The sequence below is a fragment of the Sceloporus occidentalis genome, unplaced genomic scaffold (genome assembly GCF_023333645.1).
Source record: "Sceloporus occidentalis isolate IW3139 unplaced genomic scaffold, rSceOcc1.0.p SCAF_284, whole genome shotgun sequence".
NCBI classification, from domain to species: domain Eukaryota; kingdom Metazoa; phylum Chordata; class Lepidosauria; order Squamata; family Phrynosomatidae; genus Sceloporus; species Sceloporus occidentalis.
In genome coordinates this window covers 417,098-442,106 of record NW_028317264.1, presented here as the reverse complement: position 1 = coordinate 442,106, position 25,009 = coordinate 417,098, and the positions used below count along the sequence as shown (strand labels likewise).

Here is a 25,009-nt window from a genome sequence, read left to right as displayed (position 1 = left end):
AAGACAGTTTTACCGCTATTTGGATGGAGCGCTGCTTTGTGACATGATCTCAACATTCCAGCGTTCGTTTGCAACACGGCGGAAACTCGATAAGACCGGCGACCTGATACTCATAGCCAAAATATGGCGTTCACGGCAAAATGGAGTAATTTCAGGACAATAGATAGATCGCAATAAGAAAAAAAACGACCTACCCAGTAAAGCACGTCTGTCCAGCCCTCCATGGTGATGCACTGGAAGACGGTGAGCATGGCAAAGGCAAAGTTGTCAAAATTCGTAATCCCGTGTTTAGGTCCATCCCAGCCAGATCGGCAAACGGTACCATTGGCACAGTGACGCCCGTTATTGCTATCAAGGGCGCAGGGCGAGGGTTCATCTTCCGTGGGGATATCTAAAGGAATTAAAAGAGAGAGAAAGGAACAGGTAAGGTTTACCTACGGAAAGCAGAGGATTAGAGGGGCTACCAAAAGCCAGAGGTAGTAGACAAGCTTTTAATGATGATAAATAATGTAAATATTTGGTGGCATCATGTAGAAAAAGACCTGCACCTGGACCTGGGGCTCAATGATAGGGGCCAGGGAAGATCGCGCTCACCTGGATATCCATTCGTCAGGTAATAGCAGGTCTTGTGCATCTTGCCCATGAAAAGTTCCAGCCCGATGATGGCGTAAATGATAATGACGAAGAGCACCAGCAGGGCGATGTGTAAGAGGGGGACCATGGCCTTAATGATAGAATTCAGCACCACCTGGAGACCTGCACAGAGAGCGCAATGAGATCGGCAAAGGAACACGTCTTGGCTAAACCTAAATGCTCCTCATCCTTTATATATATATATATATTTATATAAGACAATGACCGGGAGAGGGCTTCCTGGGGCCAAAGTCTCCACCGCATGCCATTATTTACCATCGACCTTGTGTTTCTTGTATTATCTTAGATCAAAAGCTATTCCAAGGGGCAAACTGCGGTGAGAACCACATTTTATCCCTTCTAATCTCACGCGGAACCTCCAGACAACTGGCTTCTTTTTTTTGCAGATACTGCCACAAAAACCTTAAACTGAGACAGATTTTTTTTTAATTCAGTGCTATTTGCCGATAAGGAATAAAGTAATTTTTAGAGAGTTGCGTGAAGTTTCTGGTGAACAAGTGCGTGCTACCCCGGGGATTCAGGCTGTTGTGGATTAGCACTCCCATTATCATCAGCCAGATAAGAGTGGGATCTGCGGCGCCCCCCGTCTTCCCAGGCAGCTGAGGATTTGGTCCCTTTATGGCATTATAGGGCTCGGTGTGCTACATTGTATCTCCTATTTTACATGTTGCTATGAGCTCCTGGGGAGCGTCGCCCTGTCTGGTTGGTCGCAGACCGTCGCTCGAAAAATTCTTTGCTGCCGGTGATGGAGACATTTTAAGAAAGCTAAGGAATTTGGACTCCAGCCCAAAGCTAAATGATGCTGCTACGTACTGGCCGTCAGCGGCGGCGGCAGCAGGCACCGGTGGGGCACAGCCTGGCACGGGGAAGAATCACAGCTTAATTAGAGCTCTTAACATGGCAAAGGAGACACCTTCTGTCACTGCTGCAAATGCCCGTCCTGGACCGGCTCCAAAAGAGCAGCGCAGGGCGCCAGGACGCAAACGGAGTCATAGAACTTGGATATGGCTTTGCAGCTCGTTGGATCAGTTCCGACACTGGAGGAACTACTTCTAGCGACATCGCTGGTTACTAATTCTTCGAAATTTTCTCAGCGCGAAACATTAGAAACAGGGATCGCCGCTAGTCTCAGACGCCACGTGGTGTTTTTTGGAGCTCAACCACTCCGAGGTTAAGGTGTTCAAGATGAAGAACTCCTCCGTTGAGATAGTCCTCCACTCCAGATCAGCTCTGGCTTCTACACCTCCCTAAAAACAAGTCCCTGAACTACTTAATGGAGCGCTAGAACGTGACACCAGAAGCCAGTCTATGTATTTATTTAGGGGGAGACGAGAACAAGCGGTATGTTCATCAGCGGACTTCTCTTTCCTCCTGGCCCCGTTCTGCTCACGTGGGGGGCTCTGCGTTTCCCAGCAATGATATAGGACAGACGCTTGCACGCACCTCTGTGCGCCCCAGTAAGTATTCCCCGGTACGACTGTTTACACCTTGGACCTCTGCATCGGCTCAGACCGCCGCTCTACATCATGCCGCCCCCATTAGAATTCCACAGGCGTCTTACTGCTGACGCAAATGGGTAATTTACGCTCCTACTTTCTGATCCTCAATATTCTAACGATGTCTGCGGTCTGACCGTGGAAGTCGGATTATACAGAAGGTCGGAGATGGTTGATTCAAGGAGCATGGAGAGCAGAGATAGGACAACCCCAAGGAGAAGGAGACGGGAAGCGGATTAAAAAATGAAGGTGACGGGCAGACTAGACGGGACGAATGGGGCTGATGCGATGTCAAGTTCTTTGGTTCTATGTTTCTTAGTCGCCACACAAACCAACTCTCAACAGCTGTAAAGATCATGTAGCTTTATAACACCCTACTGGCGCTTAAAGTAAAGCACAGAAGACCCCAGATGTCGATGGGTCTTCGTGTGAAGAGAAAACCCTGACAGCTCTAACAGCACCACATGGTTCTGATGACGTATAAACATTCCATTTGGAGAACACAGGGAGTCTAACCATATGTCGCTTTAGATTCCAATCATGAAGGAGTCTACCGCTGTGCCTAATATTCTCTTTGATCTTCTCACAAATGCACTCACCCAAAAACCAGTCCCATGCCCTCCCCTCCTAAGTAACCTCTGTCATCCCCTCACCCGAAGAAGTTATGAAGTGTCTACTTACTGGGGACTCCAGACACCAGCCTCAGGGGTCTCAGAACTCTGAACGCACGAAGGGCCTTCACGTCAAACCCAGCACCCTTCCCGCCAAGAGCGCTGCCGCCATCTGCCTTGGTCGCTTGCTCTAATATGGCACTAAAAAGCCTGTTAAGGGAAGAAAAGGAGTAAAGAGGAGCAAAAAAGGAGCAAACTGGAGACCAGTAAACGTGTTCTGTATTCTTAAGTGGAACTGACTCAAGTGAACCCCGGCGAGAGCCGCTATCTACGCACGGAACAGCGGAGAACCCCCCAGGAGCGGACGTCCCACCAAAATTCCTCCAAGAGCCCATCGACTCATCAAGGAGGTCACAAAAAACCCCAGACTGACACGTAAAGAGTTACAAGGTGAAGAACCACTGCTGACCACCCCAATTTCACCCCAAAAAATTAAATCCCCTTCTATAAGCTGTTTTAATAATTTAGATTTTTGAAGGTATTTTAATAGTATGTTTGTAATGAAATTATAACGTAATAATTCCCAGCAAAGCAGCTGCCATCCGCTTCCTGATTGGCTGCTCGCTTTTTATAACCCCGAGGAGAAATGGTGGAACAAGAGGCCGTGATCTAAAACTAGAGGGTCAGAGGCTTAGATGGAAGCTAAGGAAGTTTTGCTTTACTGAGGGAGTGGTAAGTAAGTGGAACAGCCTCCCAGCAGAAGTGGAAAAGGGGTAGACTAGATGGGGCCGAATGGGGCCGGTCTGCGATGCTATTGAAAGTCAGGCTGTACTCACCCTACAACCACGATGATGAAATCCAAGAGATTCCAGCCATTACGGAGGTATGCATTGGGATGAAAGAGAAGCCCATAGGCGATGACTTTTAGAAAGGCTTCCACCGTGAAAATGATGAGGAAGAGATATTCTACCCGTTCCTGCGGAAAGAAAACAGAGACAGATTGTAACAATAAGCAATAAAAGCCGTCAGTGTACACAACGCAAACAAGACACACAAAACGTACAATCCTAAATGGCCCTTCTGGTCTTTGTTCCAAAAGAATTAAAGTTGCTGTTCCACTTAGACAAAGCATTCATTGCCTATAGCATACATTTTATGCATCACCCTATCAGTGCCTTATTTTATCTCACATGACAATAAAGAATTCCCTAAAAAAAGATCTGCATCTGATTAAAGAATTATTTCTGGGAAGGGGGGAGAGGTTTTTAAACGCAGCATTTAGTTTTAGAAGCCTTAATTTCAGCAGAGTAAGTGGAACTGCAGCTTCAAAGAATCCCGATTTTCCAACCCGACCACCTTCTCGAAAGTTTTGAAAGTCTCGTCTTATCTCTTTTTTTTATTGTATTTTTATTAAAAAAAAAAAAAAAAGTTATGTTCTTCTGCCCGTCGCGTCTCTCCGGCAGCCCAAAATGAGGCGCTGCGGAAATATGACATTCCGCTCTGGGGTGACAAGTAATGAATTGGTTATTATCCCGAGAAGTTACACGGCGTTAATTAGACAGCAGCGCGCGGGGCATGACACATCCAACCTCGGAACACGCTTTACACATACACGGGGATGACAGCTACCTGGCAAGCTCAGACTCCGCACCGGCAACTAACAAAGGCCGGGGGCATCACCCTGCACCTGTCTATTATACAATTCAATCGCGGCCAGTGGTACACCTGTGCGCAGACACACTGACACACGCTTCTGGCTGATGGACCGTAATGCATAGCTTCCGAGCGTCCTTCTTAAGGAGAGACAGTCCCGACTGCGGCCGATCTGCTGTCAAGTCTTCTGTTTCTAGCTAAAACTTGCGAGCGTACCCAGGTTAGCACTGTTTAGTTAACAGAGCCCTTAACATTAGCCCCTTTATTGCTACTTATTTTCTGTGTAAGAAAACATCCTGTAACATTCCTTTTTTTAAAAGGTCGTCAATAATTTATTAATAAAGCCTCTTCGGCAAATGATTATAAATGCTTTTAATGAGTACGTCGGACACGATAGGGTTAATCCTGCAGCAAATCCTTTAGCCACTTTAGCAGAAGCCAATGCATAAGAGCGCATCCTCGCAGGGGGGCCACCGGTGGCATTTCACAACCTGCCCCGCGGAGAGCCGGTGACGACTAAACCCATTTACCTTCTACTTTCCCGCTTGTAACCCTTTCATTGCCAGAGTGCAAAGCATTTATGGCCCGGTGGGTTTCATATCAGTTCCGCCACACGGTGGCGCTGTTTGCTCTTGGTGGATTTTTTTTTTGTAGGTGACAGTGATTTCCATAAAAAAAACTAGTAACTAAATAGTATAACTATAAGAGAAAATATATATTTGTATATATATATTAAAATAAAAGACTTCACAAAATCTTGAAAAAGATCTAAACATTACGATTTTAAAGCATATCTCTCCCATATATTATACTTTTTATTATAAATATTATTATTATTTTTATTATTATTATTATAAAATGCTGCTTCTCTGGAACTCTGGGTTATTTCTTTAATCTTCCAGGAGGGTGCAGCGCTTGGCCACGCCCTTTCCCCTCCTAGGTTCTGCCTACTGCCCAGACCCCACCCACTTCCCAATTCTTCCCAAGTGTTAGCCCCACCCCTATGCACAGGGACTGCTGTCCTTTCTCATAGTAACACCTCCCTTAAGGTATTGGGAACCCCCCTTTATGTTACTATAGGAGCTGCCCCCTTTAAATTCCTGTTCTAATGGTCTCCATGATGAATACTCTGCCTTCTTGCGCCAACTACTGCAATTCCATTGGCCCACACTAAGAAAATTGCTGCAAGTATGATGACTCCACCCACAATACTTTTTGAAAGGTCCGGAGAGGCGTACTTTTGTGTTAGGGGGTGTGGTTAAGGGCAGGGCCAGAATTGGGGTTACCTAAGGTCAACTAAGGCTTATTGGGGCTTTTAGAGCTGTAGAACCCTGTGATACTCTCATACCCAGCAAAACATCAGGGAAGGAAAGAGGGGCAGCAGGGATTTGGGTTCCAAAGAGGGTCTCTTCTAAATAGGGACACTTGGGAGGTATGATATCCAAAGCTGTGGAGGAATTGGTAATATTAACATAGACCTGTCCCATTTTCACCTGCGTGCGTCCATCTTGCATATACTCCCATGACTATCACTCTAAGTTACCGTAATTTATTCCGCTGTGTAGGATGATTTAATATTTAACGATGACCCGGACGCTCTTATTTGTTGTACGCGTTCAGCGATCCTTATTAAACGACAAATATTATTTCCCAGCGGTCGCCACGGCGTCGCCTGGTGAATTTGTTACGAACGGCACAAGGGACCTAATTAATTAAGTTGGATTTAATTGCACATTTGATTTTGGACGCCCCCTGCAGAGCATCCGCAGAACTGCAGCGAATCGGATCCTGTTTCTATGATGTATTCAGCCGTTCTTTGTGTATATGACATCATCAAATTCGATATTACAGACATCCCACCCGTTGCTCTTTATTCAAATGTAATTGGTCGTTTAGATTTGTACTATCCAGGTATTTGGAAATTCCTATTGGTAGGTTATGAAATTCCCGATGTAATAACACAGATGCGGCTTGTGTAGGTTGTAGCGGCGTCGGGGGCGAAATGCGTTAACTCATGTCCTCATACCCCCCAACATTTCACGTACTGAAATTGGGACACTGGTGTCAGGGGTGTGGCTACAGAGAAGAAGAGGTGGAGTCAGGGTTGGCGGTGCGGCCACATGCCTCTTTGCGGGGTTCAGCGCCGCACAGCGGCCTCGTCGGAGCTACGATGGTGGTGTGTGTTGCAACATCGTATACCCATACCTGGGAACTCTCCCGCTTTTCCCAGTTCTCCGGGTTTCCCCAGGAGACGGTATTGTGACACGCCCCACTCCCGGCCAATACCCCTTTAAACAGAGGTGTGTCCTTCAATGTCAACAGGACCGCCCACTGATGTCAGCAGAACCGCCCACTGAAGTCAGCGGGACTTCCTGCCTGCATCCCGCAAGGGGGGTTCCGGGCATCCCTAGTCCTTACTGCCTGCAGAAGGGGAGCAGATATGCAGGACAGTGTCCGAAATTCTGGACTGCCCCCCCCAGCTTGGGAGGTATGGGCCATGAGCATTAATTGGCTGGAAATTAAGTAAAATTAGTGAATACGTAAAATTTTTTTTTTAAAAAAAGGCAAAACCACCTGAAGTAAAGAAGGGCATGAATAATGCATGGAAGGTTAGGGAAGGTAAAGACATAGCCATGTTTAGCGGTTGTCGCGTGGAATTTCCTCGTTGGTGTTATTGGCGCGTACAGCGGGCGCTGCTCTTTTTATGTTTTTGGAGTAAAATCGCTGTTAATAATATAGAGGGCGCGTTTCATTAGCAAGCCCCCCGTGTTACATCCTTCATTATTTCAAATAGCCGCAGATGTAGACTCATTCCCGCTGCGTTCCATCAACCCCAGCTGGCGGATCACCTGATACCCCCGCGCGCTGCTTCTCCGCACCCCAGCAGGTTCGTCTTATTAATAGATTCCGCTCTCTTTCTTATCTCTTTGCTGTATGCGGCTAATACGTAGCAAAGCGCTCGGTGATATAACTCCTTGGCGCCTGCAGAATTTACTAAAGTTTGTTCCTTACAGGCATCCTTACTGTATCACTGTATACAGTGCTGGGGGGTTATATTACTGTATACAGTGCTGGGGGTTATATTACTGTATACAGCTCTGGGGGGGTTATATTACTGTATACAGCGCTGGGGGTTATATTACTGTATACAGGGCTGGGGGGTATATTACTGTATACAGTGCTGGGGTTATATTACTGTATACAGCGCTGGGGGGTTATATTACTGTATACAGCGCTGGGGGGGTTATATTACTGTATACAGAGCTGGGGGTTATATTACTGTATACAGCGCTGGGGCTTATATTACTGTATACAGCGCTGGGGGGTTATATTACTGTATACAGCGCTGGGGGTTATATTACTGTATACAGCGCTGGGGGTTATATTACTGTATACAGCGCTGGGGGTTATATTACTGTATACAGCGCTGGGGGTTATATTACTGTATACAGCGCTGGGGGTTATTTGCTTGCAGGGCGCGCCGTCCCTTTAAGCCGCGTTGCCGTGTTTATATATTTATATGTTTCCTGATGTTTGCACATTAAAGGCCACGCGGTGGATTCGTGTAAAAGAGACGATTCACCTTTGCGGGGGGGTTTATTTTGTGAAATATCGCTCTGGCCTTTACCAGGGAACGTTTCAAAAGCGTTTATTCGCAGAAGTGGAAAACCAGGCCCCGGAAAAAAGTTTTCTAGAGGGCAGAAGATGTGAGCGCGCATGTCACCGCGTGACGCACACGCTGTCGTGATGATTTAGTGCGAGATCTCCCCGCCGCGGTCGCTGTCTGCGAGAGTCGCATCGCTGGGGGGGCGTTTTATTTACTTCGGGGAGAGGATTGATAAACCCGTAAAACAATTACAGCATTATTATTACAGCAGCAGCCCCGGAATCTGAATGTTTATACTCTTTATGCTTTTTAGGTTGTTTGCTCCCCTTTCTGTATATGATTTTTTTTTATAAACTATGTAACATAGAAAATCATATTTATCAAATGAATCTGTAAATATCTTAATCAAGGGGGGGGTTACCTGCTACGCCCAAGATAGATTTTAATAGATTTTGGTATCGCTGTCTGCATTTGCAGGCAGACCAGCCCCATTCGGCCCCCGTCTAGTCTGCTAGTCAGGATATTAAAGTATTAGCTATGTCATTTCTCCCAAGTCCCACTTTTGGTGCCAAATTCCTCATTCCCCTCTTTTCTCAGGAATGCCCTAAAAGCCCCCAAAATGTGTATAGAAACGGCTACTAAATGTCTTACTTACAGAAATAGGTTACGATGTAAAAAAAAAGGCATTCATAATAAAGCCTTTCCTGTTAGCCACGCCTCTAGCCACACCTCTAAAACAAGTGTCCTTATTTGGGCGTTTGAAATATTGGGAGGTGTGGTTATGCTGATTTTCTCTCACAGCCACAAAAATCCGACTATACTGAGTTAGAATGGTGCCTATTAAACCAAATACCCTCATACTCCATCGTGTCCCTGCCGAGTGGCCGGTAGAAGAGAGCAGACGGACAGTGTCCTGTAAAACAAGCAGATTGGGGCTGTCTCGTGACATCCCGCGGTCTCGCACAGCTGGTAAAGAGACCGGAATATCGCAGTATCTGACCCTGACATTTACTCTTCATGTACAAGACGGACCCAGCGGAAAAAAGACCGGCTCAACAGAGTCTGCGGCTTAATGCGGACCTTGTAGAGAGGATGGGGAGGGCAGATTGGGGCAAAATGACTCACTACTGGGGCTGCTGTCCTTGGGCATATAGCAAGGCTGGAATACTTCCCAACCATCTCCCTATGGGTCCCAAATCCCTAATGCCCCTCTCTACTCCCCTGATGCCCCTCTCTTCTAGAAGCTCGGAATGTTTGCTGGGTATGAGGGTATCTCAGGGTTCTACAGCCCTAAAAGCCCCAATAATGTGTATAGAAACAGCAGGATTTGTTATAAATTAAAATGTCTATAGATAAATTACATTTTTCATCATGTTAATCATTTATTTAAATAGCTAAAAACAGTCTTCATAGTAACGAAAAAAGTCTAAGCAAAGCCCCCATCGACCACCCAACTATGTAAAGGGTACCATATTAAGACCCCAATATTGTGTATGATGTCACATGCTCTTCGGCGTCCCAGCAATGGGGAGCCAGATGTCGGTAAGTACCAAATTCAGACCCCCATGTCTACATCTTTACTTTATAACATAAGGGGGTGCTATTAGTATACATGGCTCAATAGTGCTTAGTGGGGTCCGAAGCAGGACCCTTCTTTTCCAAAGCCCCCCCCCCCCCTATTACCTACAATCAGCATTATAGGGTTTATCGACAGGTGCAGCCCAGCCTCGGGTGCCGAAGTTCCTGGAATCGTCCCGGCTTTGAGGAATTCTCAGAAATCCCCCGCGCTGCCTCTTACGCCGTAATTTAAAGCAGGACTGACAGCGTGTCACTAACATATATCACTCCAGGCTCTATCAGAATCGGGTTTAATGGCGCACTGGTGGAGATCATATTTTTATTAATCTTGACGTGAAATCGTTCTTATTTAACAATTAACAATTATGTCTCTCGGGGGAGGGGGGGGGGGATAACCTTCCCTGCCTTCCCAAAGGATCGACTTTGATGTAATAGTTTCAGAGTATTGGGACGATTAGCTGTTTCTCTATTGGCTGTAAGAGTAGCCAATGGGAAAGTTGGAAGGATCCTCATTTTTTAAGTGGAAGACTCTGGGATGATTTAACTCAATATCGTTATCTGAGTATCCCCACTGGGGTTAATCTCACAGTTTTAATCCATGCTTGAATTCAGGTGTTTTAAGAATATTCTTACCTTCAGACACGTAAGGTTTTCCTAAAGGGGACAGTCTGATGTCCTTGACACCCAAACTATAGAAGAATGCACAGTAAGGTAACCCTAACCCTTTAATATGCTTTCTTTAAAATAAGCACTTTCGATCATATGATTCTTGCCCCTGATTGGATTTCTGAATCAACCAATCAGTGGCGGGAAAGCATCCCCTTTAAATTCATGGAAGCGCACAAGAGATCCGGACAGACCCCCACCCACAGTGTTCCCAGAGCCAGCGCTGACCAGAGGTGAGTATATGGGGGGCACGAAGACATAGACACCACACAGAGGGTATTAAATATGATGTCATATTCCCATACTTCCCAACTTTTGCCCCGGGGGCGGAGCTTGAAACGTAGCTTGTCACTCAAACTGGAAGCGCTACTGTGCATTTATACAATGTTATGTACTACTTGTCCTGTCTACCTGTTGTACAGCGCGACGGAATATGATGGCGCTATCTAAAACAATAAATAATAATGATAACTTAATAGCTGAACAGATCATATTAACGGAAGCAAATTTCATATACGAAAAAAAAACCTCTATGAAATCAGCTCTGTGTCGGCCAAATTGCCTGGAATTATCCACAATCGACCCCATTCTGCTCTCAGCCTCTATAATTCTCAAAACAGAGAAAAAAAAAAAAAAGAATCCGATTTAATTGAGATTCCCGACTTTCATTAATTTGGTGTTTCAATGCAATATATTAATTTCAGTGATCTAATTCTACAAATCCTGCAAGGCCAAGTGCGCTCTCCATCATCTCCGCATCCCTTCTAAACATGTCTGCTCTTCATAGGGGGCCGAGTTCTGTTCAATTCAGTTTCTAGCAGCTCCATATGTTACCCGCTGTGAGAGAGTCTGTACCAGCCTTAGCGAGCCTCATACATAACAGCGGAGATTTATCATGTAACTGGCTGGGGCTCGGATCTTCCAGCTATTAACTGTTAACTGTTCAAGGAAAACAGATTGAAATGTTTATTTACAGCTACTGGATGTGATGTAAGGGAGAGGGTGGTAGATAAACAGGACAGCCTATCAGCAGAAGTGGTAGAGGCTAATACAGTAAGGGAATGTAAATAATGCATGGGATAACAAGCAATTTTATGTTTAAATGGTTAATAAAAGTCTGTTTTTGTGTAAGGTTTTAGAGGGTGTGTGTGCGTGTGTAAACGTTGGAGTGGTGTGTGTATGTAAATGTAAGTGTATGGTGCTTGAGTGGCTGTGTGTATGTATGTGTGTAAGTGTGTGTGTGTGTGCATGTATATGTAATGTGTTAGAAGGGGTGTGCGTATGTACGTATGTATGTATGGGTAACTGTACAGTGTTAGAGTGGCAGTGTGTGTATGTATGTGTAAGTGTACAGTGTTAGAGTGGCAGTGTGTGTATGTATGTGTAAGTGTACGGTGTTAGAGTGGCAGTGTGTGTATGTATGTGTAAGTGTACGGTGTTAGAGTGGCAGTGTGTGTATATATGTGTAAGTGTACGGTGTTAGAGTGGCAGTGTGTGTATGTATGTGTAAGTGTACGGTGTTAGAGTGGCAGTGTGTGTATGTATGTGTAAGTATACGGTGTTAGAGTGGCAGTGTGTGTATGTATGTGTAAGTGTACGGTGTTAGAGTGGCAGTGTGTGTATGTATGTGTAAGTGTACGGTGTTAGAGTGGCAGTGTATGTATGTATGTGTAAGTGTGTGGTGTTAGAGTGGCTGTGTGTGTATGTATGTGTAAGTGTACGGTGTTAGAGTGGCTGTGTGTGTATGTATGTGTAAGGTGTAAGCGTGAGCACACATGTATGTATGTATGTATGTATGTGTAAGTGTAGAGCAGCCCTTGACCATCATTATACTCCCACATCATAGATAATTCACAGCCCCCAACACGATTATTATCCTACAACCACCAACATTTCCATTCCCTATTATCACCCCATATTCTATCACAATCAGCCCCCCATCTTCATGCCCCCTAACATAATTTTTTATCTCTATACCCACCCAAAATTATTTCCCCATCAGCATCATACTCTTCCCTTAGCACCGGGTACACTTACAATTGCATGGTTGGCCTCAAAATCAGTCCCAGAGAAGGCCGTCTGTGACCGACTACGGCATACGAGTCTTAGGCACTAGTCAGGATTGCCATGTGAAACTCCGGGACCCTTGGCACGTACAGCTAAACTCCTACCCAAGGTCAATAATATATTTTAAGCAATAAATCAAATTTCTGTCTTCAAACATCAGAGACAAGGTAGAAGTTATAAAAAAAGGCTGTATTTCATATTGGTTCCACTTACAGCACTCACGCTGATAATGTTAAATGGGGTGCACCGGTGTGTGACCTCCGTTTAATAGACAGACTCTAACGGGTAAATTATTGCCCCGTGCCATTTGCTTTCAGTTTAATAATTACTCTTAGAAGCTCTCACAAGCGGGCAATCAGTATCTTGACTTGCAGGGCTCCGGTCTTCTAAGTGGCTCCTGTGTATGTCCGATATTTCCAGAAGGTCAAGGAGGGGCAGGGGTATTTACTCCAGGTGTCTCAAGTTGCAGTGCCTGGGGCAGCTGCCTGTCTTGCCCTCCAAAATAATTAGGATTATTGGCGGGTACCCTGCGCATATGACAGGGGCTACCATGGTGCAGTGGGCATGCGCAACCCAAGCCAAGTGACAGCCTAGCCCAAGGGTGTCCAACCTGCGGCCCTCCAGCTGCTGCAGGACTACATCTCCCATACTCCTCTGCCAGCCCCTTAGCTGAAAGAGCATTATGGTAGATGTAGTCCTGCAGCAGCTGGAGGGCTGCAGGTTGGACACCCTTGGCCTAGCCCAAATCTAGACTCCTACAAGTTGGCATGTATGTAGGAGACACGGGGCTTTTTATGTGGCCTTGTGACCTATTGAGAGTAACAGGCTTTAAATTGAAGTATAATCAGATTTTATTCCGTTCCGCCATTTTACTTTGCACCAAAAACTATGAAAACGTCCCCAAAACGTCTTCATTTTATCTACGATTTGCATCCTCTAAAGACCTTTACAATGACTTTGTCTTTAAAGAAATCAGTTCTCACATTTATGTTTCCTTGATAGATTTACTCTGCCTTAAAAGAAAGGTTTTTAAAAAGCCGTAGCCAGCAGCTTGAATCTGGGGATTAGCAGAAATCATTCCGTTTGGGTACCGCGGCAGAATATCCCTCGCCCCAGAATAAAGACACGGCGACCGTAATAAAATTAACCGCTGCCCGCACCCAGACGGCTTTGACATTAACTTGGGAAGAGTCCAAAGTTTAGTATTTCGAATAAGAAAACATCTTGTCCTCTACAGCCAAGTATGAACTGTTAAGGTAACATTGTAACAGCACGCAATCCCAGTCTGCAGATCAGTTAAAGGGACAGTTTAATGTCACGGGGACCGGTATTGGAGCCATTTAGTTACTTCATTTGGCGAGTCACTACATAGAATCTTCACGATGAGCTATTAAAGAGTTAATATTTTAAGAGTCTCAGTACCTGAGGGTCTTAATTTAACATTTAAACGTATTTGTCCTTAAGATAGATATAGGGATAAAACTATTAGGCATGGAATACACGCCTTTACGTTATACGAGTTGCTATTTGACATCATGAACTTGTTGTTGCTCGAAGAGACAGGTGCTGGGACTTTCAGACAGAAAAACAAAAATAGATCTTTTTTGGCAGGAAGCGAAATCCCAAATTGGATTGTTTTTTGTGCGCCGTAGCGCCTAACAGACGTAAATGTACCAGGATAACCTCAACCATCGTAAACTTGTATTTTGGTTGTCGGTTTTTCCGACCTGTTATCGCAGCCACTTTTAACAGCAATGGATGATGTCATAGTGCAGCTATCCATGATGTAAAAAAAAATACAGTTGCGGGTCATGATATGATGTTCTGGGGCCACATTGAGCCTTTGTACATCTCAGCTTTGGAATGAGGCATCTTGGTAACTATAGAAGGATGGACTCACCGGCCAAAGGCTGCTCAGGTGAGACGGTCTTGGAATGTCTTGGCATTGTCTCTGTATCCCCACAATAGACACCGTTTAGGTGACAGACTCCCTTTATGTAAAGCTCCGCAAGATCATGAAGCGGAAGAGGTGGCTGCACGTACATTGAAGAAGTACAATAGAAGCGTGTTTAGAAATCTCACTTTGATATCACGTTCCAACAATAGGACTCCTTGAGGTGCGGAGAAAAGCACAAGCCATGTGTCTCCGCTGAATATAAAACGTGGAGACACACTGTACCGAAATATTACACGATTACTTCGCAATCATCTGTGAGAAGTGTTCTAACACTAAAATGAATTTCCCTCTTGGTTCTGCGTTCAGTAGATAGGGGTCATTTCAGTTTAAGAGCTTAATGCCAACATGGATACATTTCCCGTAGACTGGATGGGTCCATTTCTGCTGTTTTACAATGGGGCGGCTAATCTTAATTCTAAAACCATGGATTAATTACCGTTTCCTGGGAATCTAGGGGTTAATTACGGCTCTATGGCTGTTGGGGAGCTGCCATGTTCTCCTTGGCAGAAGAAAGCTTAGTGACAAATCCGTTACCGTAAACAAGGTTGCTAATCTCTTCCTTAAAGTGGAGGAGCTCAGGTTCAGCTTTCTGGACAATGTGGAGTTAATCTCAGCCATTCTGCATCTATGGAGTTAATATAATCTCCCTATAAGAATAGAGCTTTATCTCAGATATCAAGGTAGGGGATGTTATCAACTCCCTGGCAGTGTAAGAGGTTAACCACTGATGCTTGTCTGTGTGGGGGCTGCTATAACTCCTTGGATCTGAAGGGGTTAATCGTAGCTTCTTGGTACTGGACCTGGCAGTATACTGGTTAATCACAGCCTATCTGTGTACAAGGGGTTAATCATAGATCCCTGGCAGTACAGGGCTTGGCATTCTCTTTCTCTCTTTAAGTGGAAAGGTTACATGGATGTGGCTGGCAGTGGAGGGGTTAATCTCCGCATCCTCTCCTTTTCTGCACATGGGATTCAGGCAGATGGCCGCTCCTGACTCTCTCCCACTGTTTTCTATTTCTGTCTGCCAAGCAAACTGCTTTTCTTCTGGGATCTCTACACTCTCACCACTGGGAGACATACACAGAAAATGAAATAAATAAAATACTGCCTCTAAAGGGTTAATTCTTCAGCCAAGATGGTTCTGGGAGAGTGAAAGGGTCAGCCTCAGTTCTAGAAGTGAGAATGCCAAAATTACCTGTTCTCCAACATCCTTAATTGGTTATCTGCATGAACGCCAGTTGAGTACAAACATATATATATATAATATTATATTTATATAAGATTATATATATTTATATATTATTAATATATACTAATTATAATATAGAGTGGTATATATATATATATATATATATATATATATATATATGTGTGTGTGTGTGTCAAGGGACACTCCGGCCATCATATAAACTTTAATGTATGTGATAACTGTATGGTCCCTTTAAATTTACATTGGGTCCCCTTGGAAATGCATTGGGGGGTTCTGTATCTGCCAATCAGCTCCTGCAGGGATCTCTAATGAGACCTCTTGTGCGCAAGTGCGGAAAACCAGAGCTATATTGCCGCTCATTGGCGCGAATCTTCGAAACACGAAGGGGGGGGGTGTTCTGCTGCAGCTTCTCCCTAAGGTAATTACATTATTTTTGTTGCAGGTTAAATGAATACATTCATTTACTTTCCTTTCCATTCATCGTACAGGGAGCTGCCTTTGACATTAAACTGTCCCCCAGGAAAACCCATCCTGCAATATGCAAGTTAGAGCTGTTTGGGGCTGCTTTGCGGATATGGGCTGTTGTAATACAGAACGCATTGTAACCATACATTTATTACATGTTTTGATTGCTATGAGTAAAAACATCCTCTTTAACCGCCCCCCCCCCCATGGTGCAATCAGTGGTTATTACTGTATTGCCGTAACATGCTCCAGGACACACTGTGAAGATTGGATATAATAAATCACGCAGGAGCGTTATGTCTTTCTGCGGACGCCCCTGCGTGGTAATTACGTTGCGCGTTCCCTGTGAGTCTTTGGGTGCGTTAAGTGACATAATGCGGAGGAGATAAATTTGGGAAATGTCTGGGAACCACAAACAGCCTGCTGATAACCGGCAGAACGAGCGCAAAGTGAATTATCGCCATGGGGCGTCCATGATCCTTAAAGGGGAAGCCACAACCAGTGGGGTATTTATCTTCAGTGCCTCCAGTACCCCCCCCCCCCCCATTCTTACTGATGGGCATCAGGACATATAATGCAGTATTAATGTGTTAATAGGCTGGTTGCTCTCCATTTTGATGGACCCCCTAAGAGAACGGCTGTTCCTGATGGTATTCGGCACCGCATGGTATCAGTGCATGAATGAGAACATGCATTGACATTGTGTCATTTTGAGATCCCTGCTAACCATACCTGGAAACTTTGTATTTCAAATGGAAACCATCCAACAACCTCCCACAAACATACTACTGCAGCCACAAGAATATCTGTCAGGAGATATCCTGAATTAAGTCACCTGTATTCAAGCAGGGATTGTAACTGTGATATAGCAGAGATAAAAGCACCAATCAGGGACTTTGCTTTTTAAATTTAGTGTTTTTTTTGTTTTTTTTTTAAAGAAAAAGGTTGGCCTTGTAGGAAGATAGAAGGAAAATCCGACATTCAAATACTTTTTTTGATGATCTTTTTGATTAATGGAGAGTTATTTTTAGGTGACAGGGGGACTTTAAGTGAGACCCCTGGGTTAGTTTTATTAGAAAAGGTTAAGGACCTTTGACGGTAGCTGGCGGGGATAGATGTGGCTTATCGGATTCCCTTTTGTCAAATCAATCTCATTTAAAAAAAAACCATAATGGCTGTTGGGCCGGGGCGGAGGGTTCTTTATCCATCAGGACTCGACTTAAGAGACCAAAATAACTCCTTGAAGACATGTTTTAAAACCACGTCTGCAAATTAGCTTATATTTCTTACTTTTATATCGTATATAAACCTACCCATTAACACAGTAATACCCCAGGGAACCTGATTGCCTGTACTATACCTGCCAACAGTCCCTGTTTTCTACACAGTGTAGCTGCCTTAGTAGGGATCAGTTGTAGAACACGCGTCCATCGCACCTCCAACCACACCTCTGACCCCGCCCGTAAAGGGCACAACTATGTTTTGCCACACCCCTCAATGGAGGGGTCAGTTAGCAGGGGCCCCACCTACCGCTTCTTAAACTTCACCCAATGAGAATTCTTTCTTGTAACTACGGAGGTCTGCGAGTACCCAGCACAGCCGCTGCAGCCTCTCTTTCTCCGCTCTTCCCTCCAAGGCTTGGCGCCAGTGTCATGGCCGCCTTCTCGGGTACATCCTGTAGGGCTGTCCTGGGTCAGGCCTGAGGCGGGAAACCCCATTAATATCCCATTGCCTTAATGTAATTCCGGCCTGGCCCTTACCTGCTTTGTCCTGAATGTATATGATCCTATACAGCAGCCCTTTTGCATACATGCTGAGTGACAGCCACACAAAGCAATATGAATGAGATCGCGAGAGACGACACGGACTCCTCGCGTGACTCATCCACAGACAAAGGACAAATCCGTCTCGGAAACACAAGAGCCGCCCAGTGACGGGCTTGGAGTGTCCAGCGCTGAACAGCCGTGTAATGACTGCTTTAATTAATAATTACAATATCACAGTCACTAATCACACGCTGCCCGCCGGCGAGGACCCAGCATTCCACGGGCTTCCCCTCTCCCGTCACCGCCGTGAACTAACGGGATGGACGGGAGGTGGTCAGCGCCGTAACCCCTTTTACGACTAAACCAGCAGCTACTGGCCCTCAACAACTCTCATCACAATCAGGCAAAGGCACATATGTATACCTCCCAAAAACATTTCAGTTTTCATGGGACAGTTTCGGATTTTAGGCATATATATATATATACACTATCCGTCAAAAGTTTGGGGTCAGTTAGAAATGTTCTTGTTTTTGAAAGAAAAGCAGAGAGTACAGAGGCCCTTCATCACTCCCATCACTCCTGTGTTCCAATGGCTCTTTATCACTCCCATCCCTCCTGTGTTCCAATGGCCCTTCATCACTCTCATCACTCCTGTGTTCCAATGGCCCTTCATCACTCTCATCACTCCTGTGTTCCAATGGCCCTTCATCACTCTCATCACTCCTGTGTTCCAATGGCACGTTGCATTCACTAATCCAAGTATAAAGGCTAATTAATCGTTACCCCAAACTTTTTAACAGTAGTATATATATATATATATATATGTGTGTGTGTTACTTTATGATGTAGTTCATAAACTACAGGTAGATTGAAAATGTCATCGCTTTTTAGCTGTACAACGATGAATTACTAATAATTCCTCTTCCCGGCCTAATGCTGGGGGGCAGATATATAATAAGAATAATGGAAGCTTTTACGATCTGCGTAAGAGAGAGCGTGCTGGGCTGTAGGCTTCCTACCGGAGTAATGTTGCTGTGTGGGGAATGATATATACCGGTGTATGTATATATATATATATATATATATATATATATATATATATATATATATATATATATATATATATATATATAGGGTTTTATACAGCACTAGGGTATGAGTGAGATCACACTGCTTGGGATTTACATGCAGGCGACGCTATGTCTCCTAAATAACTTTGTATTCTAAACTCAAACGTATTCAATTATATACTAATAGGCAGAGCGAGACTGGAGAAAAAAAGGGGGTCCTGGCACTTTAAGGACGTATGCCCAGCCGCCAGATCAGGCGAATATGGAGCACTGTAGGACACTGGCCCACCAGGCGGTTGTCTGGTGTGCCAAATGGCCAGCCTGGGGCTGATGGACTGATAGTAGGTATATGTTGAGGCACTTTTCCCAAATCCTACATCTTAGTGCTCTACACACCAAATAAACCCCATATATAATTGCCTTTATGGAAAAAAATAATCAGTAAATACATTTTAAAGACACATCATACCTTTACACAACAAAAAGAGTCACCTTACATTCCTGTACTCAGTATCTGCATAAATATTCCTCCCCATTAGGTTATCTCTCACCTGTTGTTTAAGTGACACTCCAGCCATCATTAACACATATAGCTGAGAGGTCCCTTTAAATTTCAATTGAGTCCCCCCTTGTAAATTGCTGGCTTGACAAACTCTGGCAAATTGAGCACGTCCCTGATATCGATTGGCTGCTTGAACCAGCCAATCAGTGAAGATAATCGCCAGACCGCAGAGAAGGAGGGCAGCTGCGTAGCTGCAGCTTCTCCCTAGGGTACTTTATTATAATTATTTATTTTATATTTCAATCATGGATATTTAAGTACTTTAACATGTATTCTTCGTTAGCAGAGCTATCACAGATGGTATACTGTCCCTTTAAGTTCCTGCTTGCCGTTGATTGGTTCAGGACGGGAAATCGATTAGATTAAGCTTTGCCACAGGCTGCCACCAGTACCAGCTTCTCTGATGCTCAGGTTTAAATATCTCCAAAGTAATTACATCGATTAACAAAAAAAAAAGGACAAGCAGTACGTCATTTTAACTAATGAATTTAGTTATGGTAAAGGCTGTGACAGCGACAGTTCTCCTTTAAGATTATCGAACCTTTCTAAAGATTTGTTTGCCCCGGAGGAAAGGAGCAATCAGTTTGTTTGATGTCTCTTTTCTGTTCTTGGCTTCCTGGCAATCCTGAAGCAGCACAGACATATCAAATTAATAGCCGAAGAAAGCCGCACTTTGCTTTTGTTTTAATAACAAGCCACGGTGTCTCTCAACTCACGTAGCTCTCGAGCTATTGATCTGTGAGCGAGAAACATTTTCACATCGGCTGTTGGGTTTCATGGAAGGATCCTGGGTCAAAACTAAAAATGACGTTGGCTCACAGATGGCGCTGCTTTTTAAAGCGCTGGTTGAGATATCCGTGGCCGGTCTCGTTTTTATCTCATATTATCATGGGAGCTATCAGGGTTTTAACCTGGAGTCTCAGGGTTTTTGCCCCAATCTCAGGATCTCTGAGTGAAGGGGCAGCTTTGGTATCAGGGCTATTTGGCGAGTTCCTATATAGAATGTTCATGACGGGCTATTAATATTTGAAGAGTCTTAATGAAGGCTCATATAGAAAGTCCCCAGATATGACCAGGGCCAATGGCATATAAAAATGGCTACCTTTTTCAGTGGGACATGTCTCCTGCAAGCTTAGGGCATACTTTCCAACAGTCCTGGTTATCAAAGGACAGTCTCATACTGCAAATACTTTTAAGGTGACAGCGTTTTTTTAATTGTGAAGTAGGGTTGGATCCCGGCATTAGAAAAATCTGTACAAGTAGAAATTTCTTGGAATTGGTTATGATATTCTAGGTGTTTCCATAGTAACCCAGCATTTTAGATTCCTCTTGGCATCTTGTATTTTGGTAGAAGTACCAATAGGGATTAGTGACAGATTCACAGGTGACTGACACCATTGAAAATAATTAGCTCACTATAAACATTTGATATAATTTTTCAAACTTTTAATGTTTCCATGGTGATAGAATGCTCAGGTTGTTTGGAACAATCTGCATGCTATCAACTTAATCATTCTAAATATACATTTATAGTTTAATCTAATTTCTTCTCACTGTACTGAACAAAAAAATTAAAATTGTAGAGGAATAACAAAAGTACAGTGGCAAAAGTAAAGGAGCTTATGATAACAGAAATCTTAAAGTGAACCAGACTCCTTAAAAACACAACGTTATACTAAAAACATTATAATTAATAAACAAACATCTCTGTATATGTTCTTTTTACAAATAGCTTATGGTAGATAAGTGGAACAGTCTCCCAGCAGAAGTGGTAGATGTTAATACAGTAAAGGAATTGAAATCGGGTGGGGATCTTTTGTAAAGAGCTGTAAAATATAACTGTACATAATAAGTCCTGACTAGAGGACATGTTCAGAAGCACAGGTACTAATATCCTAAACTGGAAAGATACAACGAGAGAAGCCCAAAAACACAGCTTGCAAGTGTTATGCTTCTGGATAAAAGCTGCACTTTATGCAAATGTACCATGATTCTGAGGTATTTGCCCTTATCAGACCCATTGTGTTGAAAAATAGTTTCTTTAAATTCTGTATATTATGACCATATTTCTACTAACCAGTAAACTACCGTATTTGCTCGATTATAAGACGAGGTTTTTTTCAGAGCAAATGCTCTGAAAAATACCCCTCGTCTTCTAATCGGGGTCGTCTTCTAATCAGACCTCAAATAGAGTCTGATTAGGAGACTAAGATCCAGATCCCCCGCACCGCTGCAGGGGACCTGGATCCTCCTGTCTCACCCCCCCCCCCCCCCATCATACACACACTTACCGGTGCTTCCTGCTGTATTGCCGGGGCAGCGGGTTGACGTCTACGCGATCCGCGTAGACAACGTCCGCTGCAGCCGGAAGGAGGTGTGGCTAGCAGCGGGGGTTGTCTGCGTCCGTCGCGCAAACCTTCCCCGACTGTCAGAGATCAGAGTTCCCCGCACCGGTGCGGGGAACTCTGATCTCTGACAGCCGGGGAAAGTATACGCGACGGACGGATACAAACCCCCGCTGCCAACTCCACCTCCTTCCGGCTGCAGCAGAAGGCGACGTCAACCCGCTGCCCCGGCTGGAAGCACCGGTAAGAGAGGGCTGAGAGGGGAGGGGAGGGGAGAGTGTGTGTGTGTGTGTGTGTGTGTTAGTTAAATGGGGGTATAGGGTGTGTGTGTGTGTGTGTGTGTGTGTTAAATGGGGGCATAGGGCATTTCTGGAGTGGCGTTAAGGGGGCATTTAATAGAGCACTCTGCCTCCTGAAATGCCTTATACACCTATATGCCACTCTGCCCCATAATATGCATTTTAACCCCCTAAATGCCAGAGTGGCATATAGGGGTATAAGGCATTTCTGGAGGCAGAGTGCTCTATACAATGCCTTTTAACTCCCTTAATGCCACTCTGCCTCCTGAAATGCCTTATACCTCCCTATATGCCACTCTGCCCCATAATATGCATTTTAACCCCCTAAATGCCAGAATGGGATATAGGGGTATAAGGCATTTCTGGAGGCAGAGTGGCATATAGGGGTATAAGGCATTTCTGGAGGCAGAGTGGCACATAGGGGGTCAAAAGGCATACCATGGGGCACAGTGGCATATAGAGGGTTAAAAGGCATATCATGGGCCACAGTGCCATATTGGAGTGGCAAGCCTGGGGGCAGATGTGCGTAACTGGGGGACAGGTTGGAAAATACAAGAAATAAAAACAAAAAAAATATTTTTCTCAATCATAGCTTTTATTAAAAAAAATAGTTTACATGAATTAACATTTACTGGTAAAACTTTTTTCCTTTAGGGTCGTCTTATATTCAGGCTTTTTCTTTTTTTCCTAAGTTAATATTCAGATTTGGGGGGGTCGTCTTATAATCAGGGTCGTCTTATAATCGAGCAAATACGGTAATTACATGAGGCTGTGATAGAGCTTCACCTGCACAAAGGGTTCTGATGCGCATCTCCTTGGCATAAGGAGCTATGTCGAGCTTGGATGTGTCTGCAGACATGGAACTTGACTACCTGAAATGTGACCTTGAGCTTTTGAGGTTCTGTCTATGGAGATTTTAGTTACTGAGCACACCTCAGAGATTTGTGATTCAACAAAGGGGGTGTCAATCCTTCCCTCGCATGCTGCATTGGGAGGTATACGAACAAGGTAGTAAGGGAAAAAGGAAACCTTTGCATTGCAGAGAATGGAGATTCGGCCTCACAAGTCACAGGTAATTATAGATTCTCTGTTTGGCTCTTAAAGCACAGAGAGACCAAAGTCTGTCAAGCCATGGTTTCCAAGAGGTATCACTCACAGAGAGTTTTTCCTCTCCTGGGTACTGAAGGCTGACTCTTCATGAGTCCAGAGATAACACGTGTTTTGGTTGTAATATAGTAAAGTGAACTTAGATATATTTATACATATTGTTTTGTGGTATTATTTTTTTAATATGTTGCCTGAAACAGCATTTAACATTGGGGATGATGTGTGCAAGTGTGAAATGAGGGACGTTTGGTTGTAGATAGCGATGGGGTGGTTATTATATTTCTGGATGTGAATTAACAACATTAGGGAGTGTGTTTGTGTTATTCATTATCCTAATATTATCCTACTGATTACGATGTGAGTTTTTACATCAAGGAAAATAGGCAGAAGATGGGCGGAATGAGTTTTATCTGTCATCACTGCCCAGGGTTAACCCTGCCCCACAAAGATTTAACCCACCCCATGCAAGGCTGACACCACCTTCACATACAGATAGCCCTACATTCTTACAGAAGGCACTCTCATGCTCCATGTGGGAGGAAGGTGGGTGTCCGGACTTATGTCCACAAATGATGAAAGGAAATGCATTAAGCCAAATGCAAGGGCAAGGGAAACACCACATTTTGAATCCCTCTAGGCCTTTCAATCCTAAAAAAAAGCCAATGGTGCTAAACACCTGGCATTTAAATGCCTATGATGGCTGGAATGTCTATTTAATCCATTTTATAGCACAATCCGCCAGGACAGCCAACAAAAACAAAATCTCCATGACCTCCACAGGACTAATCCAACCTGAGATCCTTCCTAACAAGACACTCGCTAGAAATATTCTCATCCTCCCCTACTCATTACAGGGCAAATTCGTCTGTCACCAGTCTTCTCTTTCACATTTATCAACACAGGCAGGCAGAGCTGGGGAAACGGTAAGGGATGGAATTCAGAGACGGACGGTGCTTGCAACGCATGTGTGTTCTCCAAAAATGAACATCGACGTGCTTAAGCGACATCGGAGATGTCAATGATCTTAAACATTAACTGTCACCTAACAGAAACTTTAAATTAACCAAGGGAACATTAACAGCTAATTGTGCTTTCCATATAACATCTCGACAAATTGCGCCCCCGTCGTTAATAAACGGTAATAATTCTGATGAACGTTTGGTATGTTAGCACAGGGGTGTCTAATAATATATTGAAGGTGGAAGAAAGAAGGAATCATCAGAATGCAGTCTAATTAGTTATATCTCTTCTATTTACACTTAAATCACCAGATTCGGATGAAAGAAGGGGTTCTGCCCTTTTATTTCTAATCTGAGATAACCGAAGCATTATTATTAATAACTGATGATGTATATGGGCAGTAATGCATTTATTAACTTACCTGGGAACTTTCTAAATGAGCTGGCGCTGAGACTGCTCAAATATTAACCCTTTAAAAGCCACTTTTGCAGTTCTGCGGTTCTGTCAACACTCGAGTCCTCCGGGTCCTGACATGCCCAGCTCCCTGCCTATTTCCCCTTTAAATGGGGATGTTTCCCGCGATTTGAGCTGGAATGCCCACCAACGTTGGCAGCAACGCCCACCGATGGCAGCGGGAACACCCACTGATGGCAATGGGAACGCCCACTGACGTAAGTGGGCAGTCCATGCAAATGATGCGGACAAGGCGCTGATCCCATTAATTTCAACGGGAGGACTTTCCTGCCACTGATTGGCTGCTTTAAGCAAATGCGCCCGTCGGTAGTCATCTGAAACACAGGAAGGCACCCATAATGCATTATGTACCAGACTGATAAATAACACGTAAATCTGTTTCATAACCTGAAAAATGCGTTGCGAGTTTCTCCAGCTGACGAGACGTTAACAACTAAACATCTATTTTGTGCTTTATTCACC

At 44.3% G+C, this 25,009-nt stretch overlaps 1 protein-coding gene across 8 annotated transcripts in view; it reads right to left on the bottom strand.

Annotated features, from left to right (window-relative positions):
- LOC149275476 (voltage-dependent L-type calcium channel subunit alpha-1C-like) overlaps window positions 1-25,009 on the bottom strand; it is a 163,689-nt gene that overhangs the window by 45,757 nt on the left and 92,923 nt on the right. For all 8 annotated transcript variants that reach the window (XM_089504674.1, XM_089504675.1, XM_089504677.1 and 5 more), the window contains 4 exons: window positions 3,598-3,737; window positions 2,832-2,971; window positions 595-756; window positions 195-391 (listed from right to left, as the gene is read on the bottom strand). In XM_089504674.1, coding sequence (XP_089360800.1) covers window positions 195-391; window positions 595-756; window positions 2,832-2,971; window positions 3,598-3,737 — 639 coding nt within the window. The remainder of the gene's footprint in view (window positions 1-194; window positions 392-594; window positions 757-2,831; window positions 2,972-3,597; window positions 3,738-25,009) is intronic.